General features: G+C 42.2%; 1 protein-coding gene across 1 annotated transcript; it reads right to left on the bottom strand.

Annotated features, from left to right (window-relative positions):
• Nucleotides 1–658: 658 nt before the first annotated feature.
• mkxa (mohawk homeobox a) lies at nucleotides 659–26,455 on the bottom strand. Its single transcript, XM_085286303.1, has 7 exons — nucleotides 26,332–26,455; nucleotides 24,898–25,169; nucleotides 22,586–22,745; nucleotides 19,761–19,914; nucleotides 15,629–16,012; nucleotides 1,119–1,152; nucleotides 659–1,015 (listed from the first exon to the last, which is right to left on the bottom strand). Exons 2-7 carry the CDS (start codon nucleotides 25,071–25,073, stop codon nucleotides 796–798), a joined length of 1,128 nt encoding a protein of 375 aa, XP_085142429.1. The 5' UTR covers nucleotides 25,074–25,169; nucleotides 26,332–26,455; the 3' UTR covers nucleotides 659–795.
• Between the last annotated feature and the right edge of the window lie 425 nt (nucleotides 26,456–26,880).

Below are 26,880 nucleotides of genomic sequence, written 5' to 3'. Positions count from 1 at the left end.
ATGTGGACAAGGAGGAGAGAGCTGGCTGCTTATCTGCGTAGCCAGCAGTTGCTGTTGGCCCGCCATCGACGTGGCTGGGACTGGGACAGAGTTCAGTTTACAGTCAAAATGAAGACTCCAGTCAAAACAAGAACAATGTCTTCAGAGGATTCACACCGGGCATTTTCCCAAGCCCAGTGCGCACCCGTACAAGTGTGTGCCACTCGAGTTCGTCGGCGCCTCGGATTGCTGAGCTCACTCAGCCCTTAAGGCACATGCTGTTGCTGGGAATTTTCATTCACAAATTGAATCCTGAATCCTGAATCTTGACTGGGACCCTAAAAAAGTGTTCCAGAGGCACGTCAGTATCTGTGCTCCACATCGACCACAGTCAGTGAGTTATTTGTCTAAACAACAAAGGCACTTTGGCAAAAAGACTCAATTTGTAGCGTTAAAAAAAGAAGAAATAAAAAATAAAACATGAAAAAAAATAAGTTAACATTACAAAAGTTTTTTTCTTTTTTTTTTTTAAGGAAATACTGCTGCTAAAACTAGTACTCGCAAAAGAGAAGATAGCCAAGGCCTCTTATGAACCTTTTTTTTTCAGACATCAATAACAACCAAAAAGAATGAAAGTTCTTTTTCTGCCTCACACTTCCTGACTTCAAATACCCCCACCCCACGACCACCCTCCCTAAACAACAGTTCTTTTCATTTTGGGGTGGGGAGGGGGGAGTTTATTTGGACTCTGGTGAGTTTGCTGAAACAGGAATGTTTGCTGGTTTGCATAGAGGGGACGGGAGGACGGCGTCCAGGCTAATATTTCTGCACCAGCGGCACTTTGACAGTCTTGATCTCTGCTATATGAGAGGACTTCTGGATAATGCAGCTGGTGGTCCCGGAGGCACTGTCCTTCCCCTGTGCCAGGTTGGTCAAGGCCATGGCGGCGTTGATCTCCTTCCAGTATGTCTCGTCTTTGCCTTTCGCCTTTTCTTTCTGTGTGGCTCTGGGGCCACCGCTGCTGCTGATGAGCGAGCTGACCATGCAACACGAAAGGACAAAAACAGAGAGCGTTACGATCAGCTCGCAAACGCAAATGACTCGATCTGGTCTGCAGCGTTAAGAGAAAGGCTGCTCACCTGTCACATTTACTTGATCCATGCTCTGTGGTTTCTGAAAGCAAGGAGAGAGAGAGAAAAAAAGGTTAATTTTGCTGAGTTCATCGGGGTCAATGAGGATTTATTGGAATGTCGCTGAACATACACTCTCGCAGTGTGTGTGCAGTAGTGTGTGAGGTCTATGCTGTGCGCTCTTATGCGTACACCCTGCTTTGTGAAAACATGTGTTGCTCTGTTTTCTCTCTTCGCTCAGATGCTGGACAAAAAGGACGTTTTTTTTGTTGTTTTTGGGGTTTTTTTGCAATAAGCCGTCAAGAAACAAGGTGACTAATAGGATCGAGTTGAAAGATGTTTCTTATGACTCACAAGCTCCATTCTCTAATATTTTGTTGGAAAACAAATGGGCCCGGGCCAACGTAATTGAGTTGTCTGAGGAAATCAGATCAAAAATGACTGAGCGCAGAAGATTTAAAGGGGGAATGAAAAGGCAGCAAGTGAGTCAGTGAGAGAAAGATGGATGCCTGCTCTCCCTTTCTTTTTTCCTCTCTTCAAATGGGAGCAATCTTTATCTCATATGTGAAACATTAGCAGAGGGAATAGCAGAGTCATTAAACAATGAAACCCAACTTCTCTTCGGGGCAACCAGTGTGTTTATTTCAGCGTGCTCTTGTTGCCTGAATGCGTGTGTGTGAGTGAAAGAGGAGTTCATTTGGGTGTTTGAGCTGAACCTGTCCTGCTGTCTTGGTTCCAGCCTTAGGTGAGATCTGCCCAACAGTGAGTATGAGGACACAGGCTTGGCGTTTCATGAGGCATTAACCAAAAAGAAAAAAGCAGAGCATCTGGATTTTTCTAGTCGCGTCGCCCCCGGGCGCTCTCTTTAAGTTAACTAAACACGCGTCTGAGGCCCCATGAGCTTTTAAGAAGTTCGGTCTTGACCAGATATAGATTGACTGGATGACTCAAGAATGTTCAAAGGAGGGCAAACTCTCCCCAAATTTTCATTTCGTCCAAAGATAACAGAGTTCGTCATACCTGGGTTGTCTCCTGCTCGGCTGTCAATCTGATTTCCTGAATGTTCTCACCAACAGCACAGGGTCACCCAGTCTTTTATACCCCGCCAATGTCGCATTTCCCCATAAAGCAAGTGTCTAAACCTGAGCTAGTGTTTTAACGAGACCCTTCCACCAGCCACCGTCACCACAAGGCAGCAGTTGGCGGGCGTGCATTAACGTTCTCCTTTGCTAATAAAAATCTGCACCCTTCATTCTCGCTGGAATTTCATTTGCTATCGTGGTAAGAAGGGACTGGAAGAGGTTGAGCGAGGACACTGTGTTCAGGCTTCGACATAGCCAACAGAGACCCACTGAGAGCAAAGGAGCCAAAGCTCGTTCAGCGACGGGGAAAGCACATGCAACATTTAACCGTTCTGTTGTGTCACCTCTAACCTCGCCAAACCCTCCGTAGATTTTCCAAATATCTGGATACAGCGTTCAGGCTTGAAGCGCCTAATTACTCCCAACGCCGCGCTCTGTTCCTCTTTCATGACAGCGTCGGGGTTCAAGAGGCCCCAGAGCTAATGCGAGCCTGATTATAACATTTCCTGCGCTTTTCCCGCTCATTCCGTAATAGGTGTAATCCACAGAGAGAGGGAGAGAGAAAGAGACAGACAGAAGAAGCCAATCATTCTTAGACAGAAGAAGAGCAGGAATGTGTGTGTGCACGTGTGTGAGAGCGATGAGGACGTGATAACCCAGTACTACAAACCACAGGATGAGATTTGGGGCTTCAGCGTGTAAGTGTTCCAAAAAAAATCCTCTCATTCCCATCCGACCACAACTCCCTGCTGTCCCGTCTTTTGCTCTGCCTTTATCTCACTTCATCAGCGAGTCCCCTTTTCCTTTACTGATGTCCCCCAGGTCGACTGTTCACCTTTTGATTTGCTGTAATACCCCCTGATTGAGGTACTCGTCAGGAACCAGCCAAAACAAATGCAATGTTTCCCGTCTGTTTTAATAAAGAGTGACTCTGTGCTATGTCAAGAGCAGGTTTTTTTAAAGCCCCTGATATTATCCATCTCTTCTTAGTCTCCAGTTTTTAATCCCTCTATATTTCTTCAGCCATTCTTCAAATTAATTGCCTAAATTGCCAGTGTCAACTGAATACTTGAAAACTGTGAAGCCATCCTCCCTGCACCCTATCTCCATCTTTCTTTCCTGATTGTTGCCAGGGCTCCAAAACAGATTGGTCCCGATTAAAAATGTGCACAACACTCCGTAATCACGGTGCTGTAATTAGAGGCCAAATTACACAGTTTTCATGCGCTGTTTATGCCCCCTGCCCCCCTGCCTTCGAGATACATTAGCTCAGTGTTTACGGCTGTGGTGCCTGGTGTAAAGATCGGTTGGTGACAGCAACTGATAGCAGCAACATCAAAGACAAACAACAGGCAGAAGAAAAGTGTGTGTGTGTTTGTGGGATCTGAAGTGCAGCGTTTGAGACTTTCCATCCACAGCTTTAAGTGTTTCCAGGGTGTGTGAGGCAGCCACTGTCCAGATGATTCCTTTCAGAACACACACATAAAACTGTGTTTTCTGAGCTTTCTAGCAGGTGGTTGCAAGGATGACCTTTGCCACCCTGCACTCCAAGGCCCTCATTGGGGACTAGACACCAGCTCTCAACCCCTTGGACCCCAGATTTTGAAAATGCACCACTGCTTGCAGAAAAACTCTGTTTCCAAAGCCCTTTGCCTAAAACATCTAAAACTGGGATTTTTAAAAACAAGAGCAGCGCCAAAGACTCAATAAATGGCCAATAAATCACTGAAGATTTTTTTTTATTATTTTCACTTTTTTTTTCCTTTTTTTAAACTCAACTACTTTGCTACTGAATACTCAGTCAACTTTGCTGTTGCCTTTGGGCTTCACTGACAGTGGGGTTGCACGGACCGCCAAAGGGGAAAGCTAAGAAGTCTGATGGTTTCTGGCATTGTGCTGGAAGTCCAAAAATACTAGCTCACTTAACATCACAGCGGGATGATGGAGGGGAAGGGGGAAAAGAACATAGGAGAAAAAAAAAGAAAAAGTAGCTTTAACAAAACTTGGTGAAAACGAGGGAAACAAGCAGGGGCTGACAAATTATTGAGGTTATGAGGTTCCACCTGTTAAGATGGCTGCAGAGGAGAGTGGCTGACTATCATCATTACCATCTGGAGCTGTTGTTAGCAACTCGCAACAATAAACAAGGAAAGCTGAGTTGCACAAACCGTGGGCTGGGCTGAATCCGACAGACAAATAAGCACACACACACACACGCAAGGGCATTTTATGATATTGCAGGCTTTTAGCCTTAGTATTATCCAGAATAATTTCTCGTCACCATGGATAGTATAAAGAGTCTAAAAATAAGAATGGAATAGAAATTGAAAACAAATGATTACCTAGAAACAGAAAAGATGGCTCAATTTTAAAGCAAGAGGGTTTAACAATTCTAACACTTATAGGTCTTTTATGCTAATTTCAATCTCCATATTTTTATTCTCTGGCTCTGCTAGAGTAGGTCTGCATGATTCACAGAGGTGTATAATCCTTATTCATCTTATATCATGCATTGGTGCAGCCCTGTTGACTGAAACAAGTGCTCTCCCTTTAAGGCAACACTCCCTTTAAATCTTTCTTCTAACAGGCTTCTCCCTGCAAAGAGAAGGGCTGAGGTGCATGCAGGTTGGTGGGGCTTTGGTCTTCAGTTTGAGGTGACTGCATTAGAGCTATCAGCACTTTTTGCTTGGAATGTTAGAAGCGAGGAGAAACAGCTAGCTTGGCTCTACCAGCATGTCTACAGCTTAAGTATTAAGATAAGATAAGATAACCTTTATTAGTCCCACACGTGGGAAATTTGTTTTGTCACAGCAGGAAGTGGACAGTGCAAAAGTTATGACGCAAAAATTAGAATACAATAAGAATAAATACAGTACACAGCTGTACAGAATAGAATAAAATAATATACTATATACAGTAGAATAAAATAGAATAAAAATATACAATAAGATAAAAATAGAATACGAATGCTATATACAACTGAGTAAAAATACAACGATGCCAGAAAAGATTATTGCACTTAGTGTTATTGCACATGTGTGGATGTGTGTGTTTGTTCAGTTAAAGTCTTTGTTGTGGAGTCTGACAGCAGTGGGGAGGAAAGACCTGCGTAATCTCTCCGTCCCACACCGTGGGTGCCGCAGTCTCCCACTGAAGGAGCTGCTCAGTGCTGTCACAGTCTGCTGCATGGGGTGGGAGACGTTGTCCAACAGGGATGACAGCTTAGCCGCCATTCTCCTGTCACTCACCACCTCCACTGGGTCCAGAGGGCATCCTAGAACAGAGCTGGCCCTTCGGATCACCCTGTCCAGTGTAACACACTGGATCTTCTTTTGCTTAATCTGTACATCATAGGAGCATTGTATCAACTGTGTGTAGGGAGTCCTTAGAGAAGCCTAATCCATTTGAAACCTGAACATGTGTTCACTTTAGATACATTTAAAGATGATGCAGAAATGATGTGCTTTGTCTGGATATGTAAGACTACCAGTATGGATGGAAAGCTAAACTAACAATTGTCTGGGCTGCCAGTTTTGAAATAAATCATGAATAAATTCTGTGAATCTTAAAAAGTTCTTCTCAAAATTGGCTAAACTGAGAAATCTGTTAATTATTTATTATTAAATGTATTAGGCTATACTAATAAAGGCAGTGTAGAAAGTCACTGGGTAGAAGGGAAAATATGTTTACTTTGCTCTGAATGAGAAAATATTCCACCACTGGACGAAGGCCGGTGAATCTGGACGCAGAGACAGAATCCAAACTCGACTGTTAAAGTAGGAAATGAGCTAAGCTGATTTCCCCTAACAGGACCTGATGAGAACCAGAGTGGTGCTGCAGACTGGACAATCTGGTCACCGCTGACCTGTGCAACCACAGGATAGGAATGGACCATCATGTCATTAAGCAGCCTCTTTGAAGCCCGCCCAAACCCGAGGATGAGTCAGAAGTTACCATCACCACAGGTGAATCACAACGCTGCGCTCGACCTACAGGATAGAACTGTGATGAGCTCACCTGATGTGAAGTCAAATCAATATCAGAAGATGCATTAATTACTTTTAGCCAAGTCAAGAAGACTTGGCTAAAGGAAATGCCAAAAACCCTCAGGTGCTGCGACGCCTTTTTGAGCTTCTTTCTTTCTGCCACTTTAAGCCCGACGTGCGAGCCTAAGATTTCTCTTTTTATTATATTTCTCTGATGCTCTGTGCTTTTTTATAATGTCAAGAAGAGTCTGTAAATGAAGTTAGGGATGCCTTGGCACTCAGCTTGCCTCGTGCGCTGCCAACCCTACTTTTATATCACCCCTCCCAGCCATTCCTTTCCCCGTCTCTGCCGCGTTTGAACAAAGTCTGAGGCTCCAACGAAGCAAACTGTCAATTCCACTCAGCTAGCCAAAGACATCATACATGGCGTGAATTTAATGCCTTCTCCATTCGCCCTGACAACACTTTCATCGCTTACAAAAATATTGAATAATTAGCTCTTAAACTATTAAATCCAACATACATGCGCTGACATGGCCAGACAGATACTGAGCTGCTGCCCAAAAACGACGTTCATCTCCTGCTTTTTCTGTGCTTTCTTTTTTCTTCTTTTTTTTTCCTTTTCCATGTCTGCCCGGCAGATGACACACTGGTGCTGTGGCTGCGGTTGGGGGCAGATAACCAAGATCCTAGCATTGAGGATTGCCTTGTGTCTTCTTGCTAGATGGAGAAATAATAACAGTGCTTGAAATGTTTAAACGCTGCCAGGTTGTCATTGTGTTTACGAGTGCCAGTAAACAGAGAGTAATCAGGGCCCCCGTAAATCAGCCAAAATAAGGAGCGCGTCTCGACGAAGAAGAAGTAAATACGATGTCATGGCAATGTGTGCAAGTGTCTTGTCTGTGTGGCTGTGGGTGGACTGCCACAGCATCCAAAAGAGGAACCAAGGGGAATTAGGAAGTGGAATGAGATGTGAGCATGGGTGGCCGCAGAAAGATTAAAAACAGGATCACGTTCGACTGGGACACATCGCTGATGATGAACAGATGAGCCTCTTATCACCGCTTTGACGCGGCAGGTACAAAAGAGATTTAAAAAAGCGGGGCCCAGTCTCCTCAGGCAGACCCTTTCATCACAGCTTTCTCAGCGACATCCTCGGGGATGAACGGCAACTGCTTGTGGTGCAGAAAACACACAAATTAGGACGGGGGGGAAAGGAAAAGCGAAAACCACAAGTAAACATTATTCAGATTTTTAAGTGTTTACATGTGTGCAAAAATAACCTTTTTTTCAGGGGGATCTGGCCAAATGATATGTTTGTGCTGCACACACTGCATTATTATGTTGCAATTGTCTGCAGTGGTAGTTGCAGGGCTCTCTCACACTCTTGGGGGATTTCTGCGTATGTGTGTTCCGCGTCCTTGCTGGGTCACACCTCGGCTCGCTCGTTAAACTCTCTCCTCTCTCCTCCATCCCGTGGGAACGCGATGGCAAACGATTGTTCTCGACACGGCTGGGTTTTTAAAATGGAAACAATTTGTGTTTTATACGGAACAGGGCAGCGTGGCTCGGTTTCTCTGACTAGGCAGGCAGCTGTGCTTTCTGAATCCGATGAAATGATTATGTGTGTGTGTGTGTGTTTGTGTGTGTGTGTCCGTCCCTAGAAGCCTTGGTGTACTGATGATTTAAAAACTATCAGCTTGTGAGGGCTTATTATTCTGCCCTCTTCAAGTTCTATGTTAGGCAGTTGCGTATAAACAGTGTCTGTGCTGGTGTTTGTCTGTTAACACTTCTCCACAGGATGAGCACTGTCTCAGTCTGCTGCTGTCCTCTCTGGTTGCCTCTCATCCAGCCTCTGTTTAGTGGTCAGAAGCCAATATCCCATCTTCCAGTCAGAGAGGTTCACCATGAGGGTTTTTTTTCTTCCTCTCTGTCTTTTTTATCCACCTTTCCATTTGCCTGAAGCTGTCCCACAGCTTAATGCCAGGATTATGCCTAACCTTTGCCAACTCCTAGTTGTTCCCACCGTTGGACCAGCCACACCCTGAAGGACACTTATGTGTCATATTATGTGTGTCTAATCTCGTCCTTTCTTAGTTCTATTTTCTGCTGTGCGTGACAAGACGGAAAAAAAAACACAGCTGCAGCGGTAGGACACTTATATATCTTAATATACTATGTTAAAGTGGACCTATTACACCCATTTCTAGCTCAGTATTTTTTTTATTATTAATGAACTCTGCTAGAGTAGCTCTACATGAGTCACAGTTCAAAAATAATCCTTATTGGAAGGCTTGGTGCTGCTTTTATTTTGTTCCATTGTCTGAAATGAGCCATTTTAGCTTCTTCTCCCTTTAAGCCAGCTTTCCTCTGATTGGGCATGAGTTCCAAACAGAAGTTTTAAACAGAGGGTGGGTGGTGGAAAGGTGGGTGGAGCCTCTTAGCTCACAGTTAGAGCTGTATGCCTAAAATAACTGTATTGAGGCTGAAACTCATACAAATCAAAGACCTATCAAAGTCAGCTATTGGTTTATGGGGTTTACTTGGAGTTTGCCAAGTTTAATATGACCGTCCACCACTGTAAAAACAGAACATATAAAGAAAGATAATAGCTGCTTTCAAAGAACAAATTATACTGAACATTACGAATGCATTTTTATCTTGAAACCTTTCGAATTCATCGGAAAAAATGCTGTAAAATCATTACGTAATACAAACAAGAGCAGTCCAAGCCTGCATACTTCCAACAAAGCTCAAAATTCATTTTGTACCACGCATAAACTGAGGCCCTGGATCTAGAAGGACATCCATATTAATTTGTGATATTTTCTTGGTAAATTCAAGCAATGTTTTGAATGTTTTTTTTCTTGTTTGAATTCGATACACGTCTGTGAAGATGACATCTTCACAATGAAAAAAGTAATCCTTCCAAAAATTCCTCTATTCAGATCCAGCTCGATGTTGGGCCTCATCTCATTTCTGCAAACCTGTCCGTAACTTTTATGTTAACATAAGTATTTGCAAACAAACAGACAAGCCAAAACCAATCACACAAGCTCCTTGGTGGAGGCAGCAAATATTACTCTTATTAGGGCAATAAAACTTTAATAGCTTATAGTAAATTTCCTGAACATTCACGAGCACACAGATATCACTGATGTATAGCTATAGCTTTGCATAAAACAACACTGATTTCATAATGCTTATTCATACAGGCTTCAATCCACTGTCTACTGCAGTGATTCCCAAAGGCTCTGCTGTGTGGCAACACTGAAACAAACTATATTATCACATCAAAAATTTAAATCATCTTCACTATCAAGAAACCTGCTTTTTCTTGTAAGTGAGATCAAGCTTACATAATTTCACTCAATCCAAAGTTAGTCTGAATATGCATACTTTACATCATTGTTATGTCTTTAAATTAAAAAAGGGTTTAAACGGTTTCAACAGTTGTTACTGGAGCTCCTTTCTACCAGAAAATTCAGTTGGCGGTGAGTTCTTTGCACCAGGGGACACAGCTTCTTTGGAAATAATCACTGCTGCTTTTTTTTTTTTTTTGAAGAAATTTTTCAATGCTCTGAGGAGGACAAATAAAATTCCAACCATCTCCCAAATGAGTTGGAAGACTTTTCAGAGGCGTTTGTTATGGTTATTAACAATCTGCATGACCAGACACCGCAAGGGGTAAGTACAAAAATATATAGATCACTTTTGTAATTTGGATGAACTTTTCCTACACCTCAGTTTAATTGTTAGTAGTCTCACCCAATCCCCAAGTCCCAGTCCTGTGCGAAACAACCCCATCACAAAGTAAGGGCCAACCAGATGTCCCCAGTTTTTCCCCTCATCTTCCTATCTTTTTGAGAAAAAAACAAGAATGCACACACATGCACACACTCACTTCTTCCAACCACACTCTCTGTGTGTCTTAGTCACTGCCACCACGCTGTCTTTTCTCTCCCAACGGGCCACTTCTGGGGAAACTCAACTCTTGATCTGGATGGACCAAGCGCCTCCCTCTCCTCCCTCTCATGCTGTCCAAATTGATTTCTAAAGCCCAACCTGAACCCAGTCAGTCTTGGCAAAAGCTGCCGCCTTGGAACAACATCTCCAACCTCCTCCTCTTTCTGTCTTCCCTTTCTTCTTTCCTATGAAATTGTGGAAAGAGCAAATTGTAGCCAGTCTATCCACATCTTTGAATTCCTGAGACAACGAGTCTTCATCCATCACTCGCCAGGAGTGGCTTATTGTCATCAAGTGTCCCTGTATCGAGCGCTGTCTTTCCTGTTACTCTGTGGCTTACAGTAAATTACCCTGCCGCCCAAGCAAGAAAGACATTAGAGCCTTAAATCAGTCATAACAGCCGGCATCCCTGAACAACACTGCTACAAAAATCATCCCAGTCGGGTTTTTTTCTTTGGAGTGGAAACAAGAGAGAGTAAGGGAAATCCAGTTAAGTATATCTTGTTAGTCGAAAATATGAAAACAATCATGATAGAAATCTCTTTTTATCGGCAGTGACCATCACATCTCTCTACCCTTCCACCTCACGACAAGGAATCCAAACACTCTGGGTGTTTTTTTCCACAATGAGACGACTTCTTCCATTCACCTGGACAAGTCGACAGCTCCTTAAGTGCTACGAAACTCTCCAGGATTCAATAACTGTCTGGCACTTGCTCCAGCCTAATTTGAAAGGCCCTTAGGACCTCAGCGGCTCCTGTCAAGCACTGCTGTTTTCATTGAACAGGTTTCTAAGAATCCTACGTGTTAAAAACCACCAGTTTTAGATTTAAGTCAGTTGAATGTGATAAATAATGGGCCAGTTTGTTTCTCTCGGTGGAAGAAATCCTCTAATTCATAGACTTATTGATGGGAAATGCAATAAATAGTGGAAGTATCAAGTGGAAGTGACAAAAATAAATAATTACACGATTTTGGCAGGTTTCGACACAAATATTTCACTTTTAGCTGCTAGATATTCACGTTCCCCTCAGGAAGAATAACTTTTACCTCTTTCTCGCAAGCATATTGCCGGGGCTCATGCCAAGCCAGTTCAAATGGCAGTACCCTTAAAAAAACTTTATTCGTCCAAAAAAGTTGATTACATGTAAATTTTCAGTGTAATTTTGTTACATAATTACAACACAAGATGTTAAATCTAAAGGAACCTGTTCAAATGACTTGTATACATTCAGTTTGTACTGAGTGCTTTTTTCTTAAATATTAATTCTTTGAGTAAATAAACCTTTGATTTTATAGATTTCAGTTGTATTTTACTCAAAATTATCACGTCATCTTGAGCAAGAGTGAAGAATCATTTCTACCTTGGCACCTGTTGATAAGCAGACCACATGTGGACAGGTTTGAGTACCAAACATGACGTAGCCTTGGTCTGGGTATTTTTTATGGCCAACAGAATTCTCTGAGAATCATTGTTGAGTTTATTGTAGTAACCTCTCCCATACATGTTATCACTGGTTGCAACTTTAAGCCCAACAACTTTACTGTGCCACTTTCTTTTTTTTGGTGAAAACGTATGGGACAGGTTCCAGGAATTCACTGGCAGCAAAAGGGGAAAGTGTTCTACGGTTGACTTTTTAACTTAGTTCAGTGCTTTTGACCAATCGGCCTCAGCTGAAAAGAAAGAAAAAACTGATGATTTCTAAAAGGCTTTTTTCTCTAATTTTGTGCGGTTGCACAAGTACTTTGGTCCAGGCTGCAATATCTCAACAACTTTTGGGGGAGTTTCACGATACTTCATGGGTACAATTATGGCAACTACAAAATGAATGATTTTGTGGTCCTCTCACTTTGCATTTAGCGCAGAAATGACATCAAAACGTTTCTAAAATCATCGAAATGCAGTGTCTTCACAAAATCTGTGTATGAGCAAATGTTAGCATGCTAACACCTACATGCTGCCATTTTTATTCTGTTTTAGGATGGTGATAACAGCTATTAACAGTATCTCAACCTAATAGAGGCATGACTTTAAAGAGGCAAATAAAAATCTCATTACTGGGAACTTGCTGTTGGCCGCTGACTAGGTTGCAGTTATTGGGGCTTTCCCACATCAATAGATGCACTGGCAAGAACTCTACATTCACCATCAGGCTACTGTACTCAGCTGTAACCAATGTCCATAAAGGGTAGAACCTGAGAAAATGCACTACTGTCAATCTCATGTAAAACGTCTGACCAAGATCTCTCAGTCTCCACCCGCAGAAACGTTGGGAGTTATTTGGCGTATAATGATCTATATGATATCAGACGGGGCGAAATCTGGTACCGAGCAACAAGAAAAACACTCGGCCAGATTCCTGCCATTTAATATCCCATTAAAGGGTAATTTGGCATGAAACCCCTGGCGTGTGTGATGGAATTCTATTGCTCCTTGTGTTCAATGAAATTCCCCACAGGCTTTGGACTGCAGTGTGCATGTGTGTGTTTGTACTGGATGTGTGTGTGCCTATGCTTGTATGAGGCCTGTGAATTGTATGTGAGTCCTTTCAAGCTGGCAGAAGTTTAGTTTTCCACTGGGGTAAATCTACACTCACCATCTCCTACCACGTCTGACTGCCCTCTGTAGTCACAGGGGCTCAGGCCACAACAACCAACTGGCCTATTAACGGACTTTTAGCCAATGGCACAATGGTTGCCAGGCACGCCACTTTTGCTTTGACCAATCGCAAGTGGTTGTTCACAAGCTGGAATTCGGCAAAAGAATGCACCGAGAGACATCGTTTTGTGTTTAAGCTGTTGTTTTTCTACGTTTAAATTCTGTTTCTCCCTGCTGAGTGAAAATGTCAGACGTTTTGTCACTGTCAGAAAGAAAGCAGGGGAACATTCAGAGAGCTTAAAGTTGATTTATTCTGTCTTCTTTTTTCTCTGCGTTTCTGATGTAAGCACAGATTTATGTGAAATCAGGTACTCGGGGAAACATTTTTCTCTTATTATAAAAACACAATAAAACTATTTGCAAAAGAGGAATGTGTTCACTGCACAAGTATCTGGGAAGCGGAGCCCACAGGAGGAAAAAAAATATTCAAAAGTTGCAGAGGAAGTGACGCAAGCCCGAGCTTAAAGTGATTTCTCTCTCTGCTCTGTCGGGGGAATCAGATGCGGTATTAAAATTTCATCTTCTCGACTTTTTTCTTTTGTTTCGTTTCTTTGAGCAGGTCGATCAGATCGGAGAGCCCCCGGCAGGTGTTCGATCCCATGAGTCAACGCCGCCTCTGAGAACTTTCCATGTGCGGATTTGAAAGCTTCTCTTGCATGTAAGAGAGTAACACTTCTGTAATGGTGCCAAAGCCCGAGAAATCCAAGAGGGACACCTCAAAGCCAAGAAGTTATATCAGCTATAGAGATAAAATAGTTAGCCTCTATCAAAAACAGCAGGTCAGCCAGATGAATTAATCCTTTTTTGGGGGGAGGGGAGTTCTCTTATTAAAATCTGGTAGAAAGGAGTTATAAGTCTCACTTGGTCTATCCGTCTCTTTCTTTCTTTCTCCATCTGTAAGTCTCAACAGGTGCTTCACTGTGAAAAAAGCCTGATGTTCGTTCAGGTCAAGGGGTTTGAAGTTCTTCTTTTTTTTGATAAAGGCAATTGTACCCGTTGCAGTCGTTGTTGCGTTTCATACAAACCAACCCCCACACGCTCCTTCATGCTCAGATAATAGGAAACACATTTGTCCACGTTTGTCCCCCCCCTCTCACTCACACACACACACACACACACACACATGCTCTCCATTACTCCACCACCTACACCTTCAGATCCAGGCCCTCCAGGTCCTGTCCATGCTCTGCAGAAAGTGAAAACGTTACTATTGGTTATGAAGTCTGCTTGAACAAATGGCCCAGTGTTCTCAGCTGAGGAAGACCTCTGATTGTTCTCGCCACAGACGAGCTGTGAGCTGAAGCGCCGTGAAAGCCTCTGTAGGCTACAAAGCTTTTGTGATTTGCTTCGGGCTGACAGTGACTTCACGGTTAGAAGAACATCGGCGTCAATGATATCGCTATGAGACATTTTATCTTATTCGGGTTAAAAAGCACAGCTTTCCCCCGGCAGACTTAAAAACAAGCTAACTGCAGTCAACTGGGGTAATTATTTCAGGGTGACTCATTACTGTAATGTAATGTGCAAAAACAACTACGGGTATGCTTTCCTAAAACAACAAAACATGCTAATAGGGCTTTTTTAGAAACAGAATTTAATAACTTCAGAGAACAGTTAATTGATTCGACTCTCTTCAAGTCAGAAGACCGAGACTTAAAGGAACTCATTTCTAAGAACCGACAATGAAAACTTGGAATTTTTATTTTAATTCAAAACAATAATACACACACTTCTTTTAAGGTCCTCATAAAAGATTAGTGACTCCACTAAGTCCCTATGTAATATTTTACCATGCTGCTTTTATTTCTATTAATTTGTTAAAAAGATAAAACTGATAAAGTTAACTCTAGCTTGAAATGAAAAAAAGCAATGCCCTAGATAAAAACATGTAAAAGTTAGGAAACATTTTTTAAGGATCATTTCCTTGTGGGGAATTCCATTCCATGACATTTCTACTAAAACACAGCAGCAGAGTGGAAAATATCAAAATACTAAAATAGGCATAGAAAAACAAAATCTATCCTCTGTTTTGATATGAAAGTGTTTTCATTCTGTAGAAAATGAACGGAAGCAAGTGTCTTCTTCTAGAGGGAGGAAAATGATCCCTCCAACTCTACTGACTGTAAAGACATTAGCAGCAGTGGAAGTGATGTAAAATAGAGCTGACCTTTTAGGATGATGTTGGTTTTGGTGGAAACTGCAGATTTTTGTACGTCAGAGATGAAAAAAAAAATCCTTTTTTAGTTAAAAAAAACAAGTTTATGCTTAAAGACACACACAGAGGCTGTTTGCCCTGCTCTGTCAGCAGGACTTTGTGTCACAATCAAAGGCATCCCAAACAGTAGTGTGAATGTAAGCATGATGCACATGGCCCTGTTGTGTCTGGCATTTAGGTCAGAAGAGCTGCCTGTGGGTGGGTGAAAGACACATTTATGCACATGGGTTCACAAATGTGTATACGAGTTTGTGTTAGGGTGCTGGACACACGCTGGATATTGCTATAATTTAATCAAACTCTTCTTAACACTCAAGCTCTGCTAACTAGGTCTCAGTGGTCACAAGAATCTCATTGAGCAAGTCAAACGTCATGTGAAAAGACAGTTAAAGGGTGTGCTCTGGCAACCCAGATAAAGCGTCATATACTATCGACACAAGCAGGGAGGCAAGCAGAGAGACAGACAGCTGGGAAAAAAAGATGGACCAGCTGCAGGAATTAAAACAAAATGTGCAGATGGAGGGGACAGAAAAAGAACAAAAGTGAAGGATGGCGTGTGTGTGTGAAGGAGACTCTTAAAGGGAAAGAATGCAAGAAATGTGGCTTCTTACCAGCCCGATAAACAAAGTTCGCCTCAGCCTCAGAGGAGGACGGCGAGAGCAGCTCATCGTCATACTCGTTGGAGCTGAAAGAGCCGGAGTGGTTTCTCTTTCGAGCGTCCATGACGGCGTTGGCCACCATGACGTGGCGCAGCGAGTCATTCAGGTAACGGTGCAGCAGGCTGCTCTTGTACTTGGGTGGAGACACGTAGTCCTCTGCCAGTGAGGCGGCTTCGGCGGCCGAACGCAGCCCCGCGCCCATACCCATGCTCATGCCCATGCCCATGCCCATGGCCATCCCCACCATGGAGGAGCCCTCCTTCTTGATCACACTCTGGTACATGGGCTTGTTGAGCTCCTCGGGGCTACTCTGTGTCCTCTGAGGGTTGTCCCCATCTGTGCCAGGATAAGAATACTCATTTAGATGGACTGCAGAAATATATTCTTACACTTTCACAGCTGTCAGCAGACGCTGCACTCAACTGCTGTTCAGAATTTGCGTTTGAGAGGATCAGCCGATCAAAAGACTTGAATTAAGGAGGAGGGGGTAAGATTAGAACTGTGAATCACACAAACCTTTTCAAGTTCATGTTACACGTTTATATATTTATTAAGAGATTTCAAAAAATTAAGATTTTTTTTTTTAATTTTCTAAACATGAGCTATAGAAGTTGGACACTGTTCCTTAATGGAAATGTTATATTGGATGATATGGATTTGTATTTGTTGTGTTTCATTTGCTTTCAGGTTTCTGTCATTGTGTGCAAACAATACTGTCGCAGTCACTGACTGCACATAAACCCACAGTTACCACATATGTAGTTCACAAGCTAAACACTGTACTTAATCAGTGCTAAATGCCCAAAATGCATAAAATGTTTTAAAGATTCCGATCTCTACTACTGCACATGGAACTCAGTCAATGCATTAAGGGGAGTTTAAACAGGAATTGCGGCTGGAGCTCCAGTTAGCACAAGTGTATATAACAATCACGCACATTTTCTTCAGCAAATATTGTATTTCTAGAGTTAAAATAATTTTCCAAGTTCTGCGCGTCCCATCTGACTCGGGTGCTGGTTATTTTGAGCTGAACTTGAATCCAAATACGAGGCAGGGAGATTTGAACCTGGCACTCCTGCCCTCCCGTTGGCTCTCCTTCAAGAGCGGGAAGCACAGCCGAGACTTAAGAAGCATTACTGAATCATAACGGATGGTAGTCAATTTCCTCTCCATCAAAAGCAAGCTGCCCCTAAGTTCCCCTGCAGAAATAAATAATTTCCAGGGTGCTGCTTTGCAACTGGAGACACTGAATTAAAGCACAGGTCCAAACCTGATGAAAAGGTGGGGGGGTAGGAAGATAAAACACTGCACAGAAGAACCAGATATCCTCTGGCAGAAGGGAAATTAGGGAGAAGTTCGCTCTAGATACCGTCTCTGCCAAGACCATAATTTTGTAATTTGGACAGGTTGGACATTTGATTCAGCCGGAGCCAAATTAAAATTATAGCTCCCACATATCAGAAACACATGGATGGAGAGTATTTGCTCTCCTTCCTATGCGCCATCAGAGAATCAGCATTTTTCCTGTTGTCACTCAGACAATAAAATAAATCTTTTCACATCAAATCCTTGCAGTATTTTAAAGAAAACAGGCCCCTTTTCGCACCTCCATGACACTCCAGTTCACAAAACAGAAAACAACATTTTCTCTGCACTTCAACTCCAAAACAAGCTGGACCATTTCAGACAGTAAGAGGAATGCACTCCGGGTCAGTGGGGTTAGATCTGGCCCCATAAATAGACTCTGGAACAAAAGCATAGGCTTAAAAACATAATAGAGGGCCTTTTAGTGCGTGGGTCAGAAGTGGAAGCAGGCTGCGGATAGCTTCATAACCATAATATGACAGGGAGAAGAGTCAGGGAGATATACAGAGCCTCCGGTGGTACAGTGGCCTGTGGCAGACACAATGCAAACACCATGCACACATTCTTCTGTGAGCCGCACACGGCTTCTGCTCCTCAAAAATCTAATTAGAGATCACTGACACCACAGCGCTCGTCCTTTCTCTCTATTCTTTCACTGCTCGGGGATATAAGTTGTATTTTTTTTTATGTTTCCTACCCATGTTTTCTGTGCTGTCATGGAGTACAAAAAGGCAGTCTCTCCCCTCTGAGGATCAACATGTGTTTGCAGTAAATACACTACGCTGACAGGGAGCCGCTCATTTGCAATTGCAGACTAGGAGGCAGAGGTTGGCTCAGCAGGGTGTCCTAGTGACAGCGTGTCGCAGCCCATCGGCCTCGGCGTCTCTCAGCTGGATCACCATTTATATCCAGCCCAGAACACTGTTTCTGCAGAGCGTCGGGCCACTTTAGGAGGAACTCAGAAGGAGGTGGACTGGCCTTTGGCGCCGGTTCACTCCGTGACACTACATTTAATATTTTGGGGGTACAACAACTATGATGTAAGTTCGCAGGTCAGTCGGTACAGAGTGCATCAGGTTCGCAGCATGTGACCAGTTTATATAAGAGAGCCATTATTATGTGATATCTCAGAAGTGATCTTCCATCAAACTGACTGAGCAGCACACGTTTTCCACTGTTCTTTAATGCACATTATTGAATTATTCTAACATTCAGCATTCAAGGATATGCTCTCAGCGAGAGACAGAGAGCTGCAGAATAAGAGCGAAAGAGCAGGCAAAGGGTCAAACACCAAATCAGAACAACGCTGCTCATACACACAGAGAAGGAGTGGCCTTTCAAATATCATCATTATTAAAATTCTGTTAGATTAACTGGTGCCAATGAAAATGGATAATATGCTTTGGTGAATGGAAAAAGAATTAATCTGCTCTGTGTGCTGTGCATGGGTGCACATGGTACAAGTCTGATTAGTGCATGCTTCTAATGATCATTTCGGGCAGTTCTTTTTTTAAAGATATAAAGTAAAAACAAATTTTTGATACTATGGACACCGAAAAATCTTGTTTCTGTTTCACTGAAAGAAAGAAAAAAATATCTATCTATCTATAGATAGATTGATAGATATGTCATCTCTCAGTCGGAACAACACAAATTTGATGGGACACAATGATCTTATATGTGTTCTATGTAAAGTTATATGTGATGGAAAACTTCCATAAATACGAATGAGTCACAAGTGACTAATATACAGCACGTGCACTGTATCTATGCCAGCTTCCTGGGAGAGAAGACAATATAAATATGTTTTTACAGTTCATGTGAACGAAGTTAAACAGGGCACCCTTTTAATTATAACTGTGTGAATAAAACTAATTAATCATATTGTAGATCAAAATTAAACATGCTAGTAAGTAAAGGGTTGTTAGTTATCCATGCCTTTGTTTACACCCGGCTGGATTACTGTAATGCTCTTTATATAGGGGTCAGTGCTTCATCAATGACTCATCTACAGAGGGTGCAAAATGCTGCAGCTCGTCGCACTCAAAAGTGTGAGCACTATTTTAGCTTCACTTCACTGGCTGCCCATTCCTTTGAGGATTCATTTTAAAATTCTTTTATTTGCTTTCAAAGCCCTCCATGGTCTAGCCCCATCTTATCTCTCTGAGCTGTTACAGCGTTTATACACCCACCCGCTCTCTCAGGTCAGCTGATCAGCTGTTTCTGAATGCACCTAGGACTGAGTGTAAACTTAGAGGAGATCGTGTTTTTGCTGTAGTAGCTCCAAAAGTGTGGAACGCTCTGCCTTTAGAGATTAGACTCTTCTCTGCTTGTTTTTAAATCACCTCTGAAAACCCGTCTCTTCATGTTGGTTTTTAGTTTATTTTTATTAGTTGATTCTATGTTGTTTTATGCTGTTTTTTTTTAATATATATATATATAGGTCTGTTTTAATTTAATTTTTATGTATTATGTGTTTTATTTTTGTTTTATTCTATTGTTCTTAACTTACTTACTATACAGCACTTTGGTCCTGTGCTGGCTATTTAAAGTGCTTTATAAATAAAGTTGGATTGGATTGGGGAAATTGAGTGTTGACATTGCTGGCTAATAATCCTTCCTTTGAGGTGAAATTAGTCAAAGGACGACCACTCCCCCATCCCAGTAAACCTGGTTCAGCGTTGCTCAAATGGGATGGCTGACGATTCAGAAACCGTACCTTCTGAGCAGCTGTCATCGCTGCTAACGCTCAGCCTCTCTGCATTCCCCTGAACATATTTGTTGTACAGCTTGATCCTGAGCGCCCAGCTCAGGTCTGGCTGCCTCACTGTGTTCTTCAGTCGCCTCCTGGCATTGGCGAACCAGTTGGACACCTAAGAGAGAGAGTGAGTAAGACAAATAAGAGGGAAGTGGGAACGGACAGCAAATAGAAACATATGTTATTGTTTGGATTCCAAATTCTTCCATATCCAGCAAAACAAAGTCTATCCCCTAAGAAAACGTCTGCTCTCTGCCTGCCATCAGTCTCATTCAGATAAACCAAGCAAGACCGAAGCAAAAGACAGATATAGAGTCGGGTTGCAGAGGAGCTCTTTGAGGCCGAGACTTAAGAAACAACCCAGACGCTCCAGAGAGACACCGCAGCATGCATCCTTTCTGTATCAGTAACATGCAGAAACATTTAACACCATTCAAACGCCGGATGGCCAGCGAACGCAACATTTCATTAACTAACGTTCTAGCTGAGGCGTACATTGCCCATGCTTATTTTGGACTCGCACGGCCTCCCACCAATAAGACATTTTTTCCAACACTGTCTTCAAGATGAGTGTCTTCAAAAGAGACACTTGATCCAGCGCTCTTCCTTTCACTGGGAATGGAGACTATTAGATATTATACAAGAAAAACTTTTCATGCTCAATAGATTTCAAGCAGTTTATGAAGGGGCTGAGACAGAGGCCTTATGCTAGAGTACTTATTTTTCCGATCCTCTCTTTCAGTATCATGTTTCTTGTTAACTAAGACCATCCCACATCCCTCTGTCGCGAGCCCAGCACCGTGGCACACCAGGAGGACGGCGGCATCTTGTGAATTTGCGAGGTGAGACACGAGACAGCTTGCTTATGAGAGCCGGGGAAAGAATGGCTCAGGGAAAAGAGACAGAGATGGTGACGCCTAAAAAGGCTGGACCCAATCGCCAAACCAAGCTCTCTCAGCCGTGGCTTGTCAGCCGCGTGTGTACCGTAGAGGAGACGGCATGCAGGGACGGCGAGGGATTTCAGTGGTGATGGAGAGATGGGACTGGATTTTCAGCACACTTGATTCACAATATTTACATGGAAAGAACAGGCTGTTTTGCTAAAACATGACAGATTTAGTTGTTTTAAACACCTGGTGCCAGGTGGGTGTTTCCAGGGAAAATGCACAGGAAGTGATGCATTCTACATTTCTGGACTAAACAGTGGAAGAAACGGGTAGCTCTCATCCTCAATCAATGGACAGGCAAAGAAATGTGAGTCAACAGTTAGCTGGTGCTATCATATAACACTTTTTAATGGCTCTATATAAATTAGTTTAGTCTACAAAATGAGAAAATACAATCATCAGATGGTCTCAGCACTTTTTAAAATTGTGGCTTATGTCCCAAATGCCCATTTATTAAAGATTATATCCTTTCAAAAGTTCAACAAATAAGAGAAAAATTGTCTCCAGGTTGATTTGAGATTTTAGAAGCAGTGCATTTGTGGCAGTTTGATGTCAGTCAGCTATTTGATTTGCTGATACATTGACTCAGCAACGCACACTTAACAGAAAATCAATTAAAAATGAATTAATAAAACTTTTATACCTCCTTCATGCTGGAAAATGCAATTATAACTTGCATACCTACACTCACCATCATGAAATATTCCACTGACCTTTGACGCTGCTGCTGGTATTTGAGTGTCAGCTTAAACGCATGCATGCGTGTGTGTGAGGTTGTGTGGTAGTGTGTGTGAGCGGCACAGCACCCCTGTGTCCAACACAAAGCATTCCTCTGCACTCTACTCGCCCTCACCAAAACAAACAGCTCCATCAGGCCCCCAAAATGAGAACCAGATTAAGCACCGTGGCCGGCAGCCCAAAAAAGCCGCCGCAGACTTTCTGAGGCTGTATCAGTGACCTTGTCAGCCAGATGATACTGTACATACACAGCTGCACGTGCCAGACACCAAACACACTCATATTCTCCACTGGGTTTTCCTCTCAGCGGTCAGTCGCTAAAGTCAAGCCGTCCACTGTACTCTGGCATCATCAGCAGAGGGTGCAATAAAGCTTAAAGCGTATATGAAATCTGCATTTCTAACTGCATTACTGCAGATCAGAGGATCCCAAACTCTGGGTTGGGATCACTTCGAGGTCCCGCGTGAAGTCCCAATGAAGTGTTGTCAAAAGAAAATGCAGCATAAAAATACATCCATGTTACGCAGAAATAATAATAATAAAAAAGACTGATTTCACCATTTTTCCAGAATTCTTATTAAAAAAAACCCAGAGTAATGCTTCAAATTAATTTCAATTAATTGCCTTTCTTGTAAAGTCAAAAAAGTTACATGACATAAAATTCTATTTGCAACTAAGTGAAGTTTGTGAAAAACTGAACTGATAATTACAATGTAACTACTGTATAATCTTTGTTGGTTTGAAGCTAAAGAAAAATGTGAGGCTTTCTTGAGAAATAAAGGAATGAAAATATATAAATGCGTCTATGTTTTTCACAACTGACCTATAAAATAATGTAAATCTAAAGCAGTCATCGGCAAAGTGTTTTTACAATAGTGTGAAGAAACAACAATATTCAGTGCTGCTGCATAGGTGCACAGTACTCAAGATGAAACGCATGTTCCACTTACTTCAAGTGCAAATGAAAATACAGCTTTTCAATGCTCTCAACAACAGACATCAACCTTAACTGTTAAACATAACTCTAATGCTCTGTATTCACCGTCAATTTCTTTGTCACCTGACCTGGAAGTTTGAAGGATTACCAGAAAGTGGTCTCACCTGAACCAGCGTCATTTGGGAGCCGAGTGCCAGGAGGATTTTCTCTGTCTTGGTGGGGTAGGGATTGTCCCTGTGCTTGTAGAGCCACTGCTTGAGCGGCCGCGCCATGTCCTGCAGGGCCTGACGTTTGTGTCGGACTTTACCACCACTGGGACGACCCCTGTGAAGAAACGGGTAGAGTATGTATCTGGTATTTGAGTTTGTAGAATCTTTTATCTTTTCTTTAAATGCCTAATTTTTAACACATCTTCCTTCTATGAGTAAGATAGGAGATGTGCCCACAGTGCGTTTATGAGTTAACACAATGCTTGTCTTATTTGAATAAAGACTAAAAAGTAAACAAATTGTTTTGCTTTTAAAAATGTGATAAAATCTGAATTTAAAGCAATGAAACAGAATCAGGATCGTGCTGTATACTGAAATGAACAAACGGTGTTATGCGAGCAGCAAGTTGAGTCCTAAGTGGAGCGGCAAGTTGCCTGACTTTGTTAGTCATGACACATAAAGTGAAAACTCTACAGAGTGTGCAATTTTCTCACCAAAAGCACTGCAATTAAGCTGAGAGATGTTAAAGGGATGTAGAGATGGAGAAAAAGAACGAGAGACTGAGTCAGTGAGGGGGAGAAAGAGAATAGCCACTTGCAGTTTATTTTTCATTGCGTGTCCCACAAGCCGCCAACACATGAAACAAACAAAAACATTCTACTCAGGCACAAAGATTTGCCAGATTAACTTTTCACACCCAGCAAAAGTGGATCAAGAACAATGTAACAGAGGCCACGGCTTGAGCCAAACCATCACACAAGGGACGGACAAAAAGCTGAAATTATACTTCTGGTTTTCACTTACAGAAAATCAAAGTAGGGAATATACTCTGTGGCCTGGAAGATCGCAAATATATTTTCTCAAATCCCAATTCAGCAACTCAGTGGTGAGTACAGCTACAACAGCAACTCATAAAAGATCACTACAGTGAAATTACACAAGATGAAAAATGACAATATATGAATTTTCTATGAGCTCTTAAATATATATTAGAAAGTCTTTCTTTGAGTCTGCTTTTCCTGAGCTGTAAAGGACTCAGTCTCACCTGTAGCTCCAGGTCTTATGAACCTGTAGATGTCAGTATGGTGCTGTGCTGCATTTCTCCTTTTATCTCACCAAAAAGCTGCTCTCACTGTAGATGTAACATACTTTAGTCTAACCTCAAAGTCTACCCGAGGTTCATGTTCTACAAATATTTTCCTTGTAATGCAGATCGCTATGAACATCTTAAAGGATATTTCATTCCATGTTCTGAACTTTGGCTTTAAGCACACTCTCTCACACACGCACTCTGTTTAAAAATTTAATGTACTTTGTTAGCCTTATCCATCCCCTGAAAAAACACCTACAACTCACATAAGTTCACACAGAATTCTTTTAATATTACTGAGGGTTTCTTCTTCACAAGGCTCCTTAACATACCTGCTTTGCCCCAGGTTGCTGTGATATAAACTAAAAAACATGGACATATCAGGACATATCTTCACCTACACCTGCTTCCTATTGTAGAAAATATATAGTTTAAAAAAATCAATGGCCGCTTACATGATTGACTAGACCACACAGAGAGCTCAAGGGTGAATTTATTTATTGAAAACAGATGGCGACCTCCGCTACTGAACAAGGCTGACCTACTTATTAACTCTAAGATTAGCTGTGAACATCAGCACCAAAATAAAGGCCAGATTGGGAAATATAAATTCCCTGAGCCCTAGAATCCTGGTGCATTAAATCCACATGAAAAAAAGCTAGACTTTTTTATTATTATTATTACTAATTATTATTATTTTTTCTTTCAGTGCGGAGATCTAGAGCATAATGTTGGGACCTATAAACGACCAAAATTGTGGCTTATTGAGGCCGGCGTAAGTTTCAAATGTTTGTGCATAAATGCGCAATTACGCACTGCTGCTGGTACTTTATCAAATCCAAATGTTAATAAATGCATCTGTATTACAACTCAGTGAGGCTCGTGCACACACATGGATTAAATATTTATTTTAACAGGATCTGAACCCAAAAGTCTGGCTTGGGTGTTTGGTCTGCTGTCTTTAATTCTGCGCACAAACTGGAGCGATAACCACAGCGCTCTGATAACAAAACCAGCATTGTTGTTCCCTCTCTCTCGTTCTGTTAGCTCGTGCTGGGAGAAATAACCGTGAAATAGAGGCACTCCTCATTAGTAACACCCCGGAGGGGAACTCCAGTTAATCCAACTCCGCATATGCTGACCAGCAGCGTTAACCATAACAGAACGCTCCACATACCCGCTCCGCCGGTGTCTGATCGCCTGGTTGTCTCTGATGGTCTGGTTGCTGGAGAGGAGGTCTGGATGCTGTCCGTCGATCACTTCTAGATAATTTCTGCTGCTCATTTCCACCTCCTTCGCTTTCTCCTCAAACAGAACCTGGCTGCTCAACTTGTTAAAGACGATGGTGTTCATCTTTGGTCAGACAATCCACCGTTTTTCTCTGACGCGTAAAATATCAGAAGGAGGGAAGGAAATCCACGGAGTTGTCACAGTGTCCCAGTGTCTCTTCTGTGGAACAAGTGTACATATTTTACACAAAGCGTGCTCAGAAATACCTCGGAGGATGACAAGTAAATTCGCCAGGGAAACTATTACAACTTGACCTTTGGCCACAAGGATCACAAAAAAACAAAAAAACAAAAAACCACTTAATAATGCCAGTACTTTAAAACACACTTTAAAAATTTCTCTGACAAATTGAAATTCCAAACCTTATTAAATGTGCTCGCTCATTTATTTACACTTCATTTAAAAAGCTGATCAATCTGATTAAAGCAGATCGTACCTAACAGCAAAGCTTTGATGCATCAGCTGCTTTACAAACAAAACAACAGAAGCACTTGTGCAGACTCATTATGCACAAATATCCATTGATGTGCAAAGGTATGCGTGAGGAAATTGACATAAATAAAACTGTGAATAATGCGTGCAGACAGCAGATCAGTTATGAGACAAGTAAATAAATGTTATGTGACTCGTTAATGCAGCGCTGAAATAAACTTACTAACTCTTTATCTGATTTTTCTACGTGACAAAATTCCACTCTCTTCAATTTAATGCACTTCCACTTTATTTGCAGGAGACAGCAGGGGAGTGGTACTGCAAGATTTGAACGGTAAACACTAAATTTGAGTTTGTAAAATGTGTTCAAGTGGAATTCACCTCCAAGTATCGTCCTCTGCTCTGTGGTCGCGCGTCAAGAACTCGTGAATGGTTTATTTTGTTTGGTGCTTCCACTCCTCCTCCCTTTTTAAATCTAATACAAACAAACCTACAGCCTTCACAAAAATGTGACATTTTTATTTTTTCCTCCTTTCACCCTCAATTTGTAACTTCTAGTCGAATACTGAATGTGTCCTGACAAGAGAAGCACCTTTGAGCTTTCATCATTAACCTGGCGCAAATTCTGCGCAGCAACAGCACTGAAATAAAACACAAAGCGATATTACTACTACTAGTAGTATTACTAGTAATATTTAAGTTACAACCTGTGTCACGTTTATTGTATTTAGCTTTCTATATGGGGTTACAAGTGAGAATAAAGAGCCATGCAAACTCGGTCCAGTTCATTCAAAGTTGTATACGTGTTTGTCCTCTACATCATCTCTGTCCTGAGTCTCAGTAACGCGGCTCCATTCCTGCTGCAGTAAATCACTGTGAGTGCAGTTACCTGTCCCGGGTCCCTCCTGCGTCTCTCTGCTGTGTAGAGCAATAATCCTGTTTCCAGTCACCCATTCCCTGCTCACATGTTCCCCTCCTGAGATCCTGAGCTCAAACCGCACGGACCGCCGTCTCCTCCTCCGCTTTATCGAGTGGCCTGCGCCGCGCTGCCCGGGACTCTGAATATTTCACCCTGCTCATGTTTCCTAGTACACAGCCTGAGACTGCGAACATACTGTTGATGGCTTACGCCTGTTCTGGGGCCGGGGCCAGCAGAGGGGAGGAGAGGGAGGGGAGGCATCACGCTGCAAAAAGTAGGCTGTCTAAATCACGAATCCACGGTGGAGTCTGAAATGTTACTCTGAGTTGTCAGCTTGTGAAAACCCCCTTTGGCTGGTATTTAGTCCTTCTGTTTGGAACATAATACTGCAAAGCAATATTATAAATAGTCATTAATGAAGCCTGAGTAATTAGAATGATAAATTAGTAGACCTGAGTACAGATTCTCTTCAGTCTTTTCCAGAAAATAAGCGCAAAAACTGTGAAAGCAGCGCGAAAA

The sequence above is a fragment of the Mchenga conophoros genome, linkage group LG9 (genome assembly GCF_057382185.1).
Source record: "Mchenga conophoros isolate Kocher_MC1m ecotype Shallow Benthic linkage group LG9, M_conophoros_male_GT1.1, whole genome shotgun sequence".
Lineage (NCBI taxonomy): Eukaryota > Metazoa > Chordata > Actinopteri > Cichliformes > Cichlidae > Mchenga > Mchenga conophoros.
Note: the sequence above shows the minus strand (reverse complement) of the source record. Positions and strands in the feature narration are given on the sequence as shown.

Excerpts from the sequence above, each read along its gene's own strand:
- mkxa (XM_085286303.1), bottom strand. The coding sequence starts at position 25,073 with ATGAACACCATCGTCTTTAACAAGTTGAGCAGCCAGGTTCTGTTTGAG. Across the intron at positions 22,746-24,897 it reads ATCAGACACCGGCGGAGCGG|GGGTCGTCCCAGTGGTGGTA; the intron begins GTATGTGGAGCG and ends GTTTCTTCACAG. Across the intron at positions 16,013-19,760 it reads CGATGACAGCTGCTCAGAAG|ATGGGGACAACCCTCAGAGG; the intron begins GTACGGTTTCTG and ends ATCCTGGCACAG.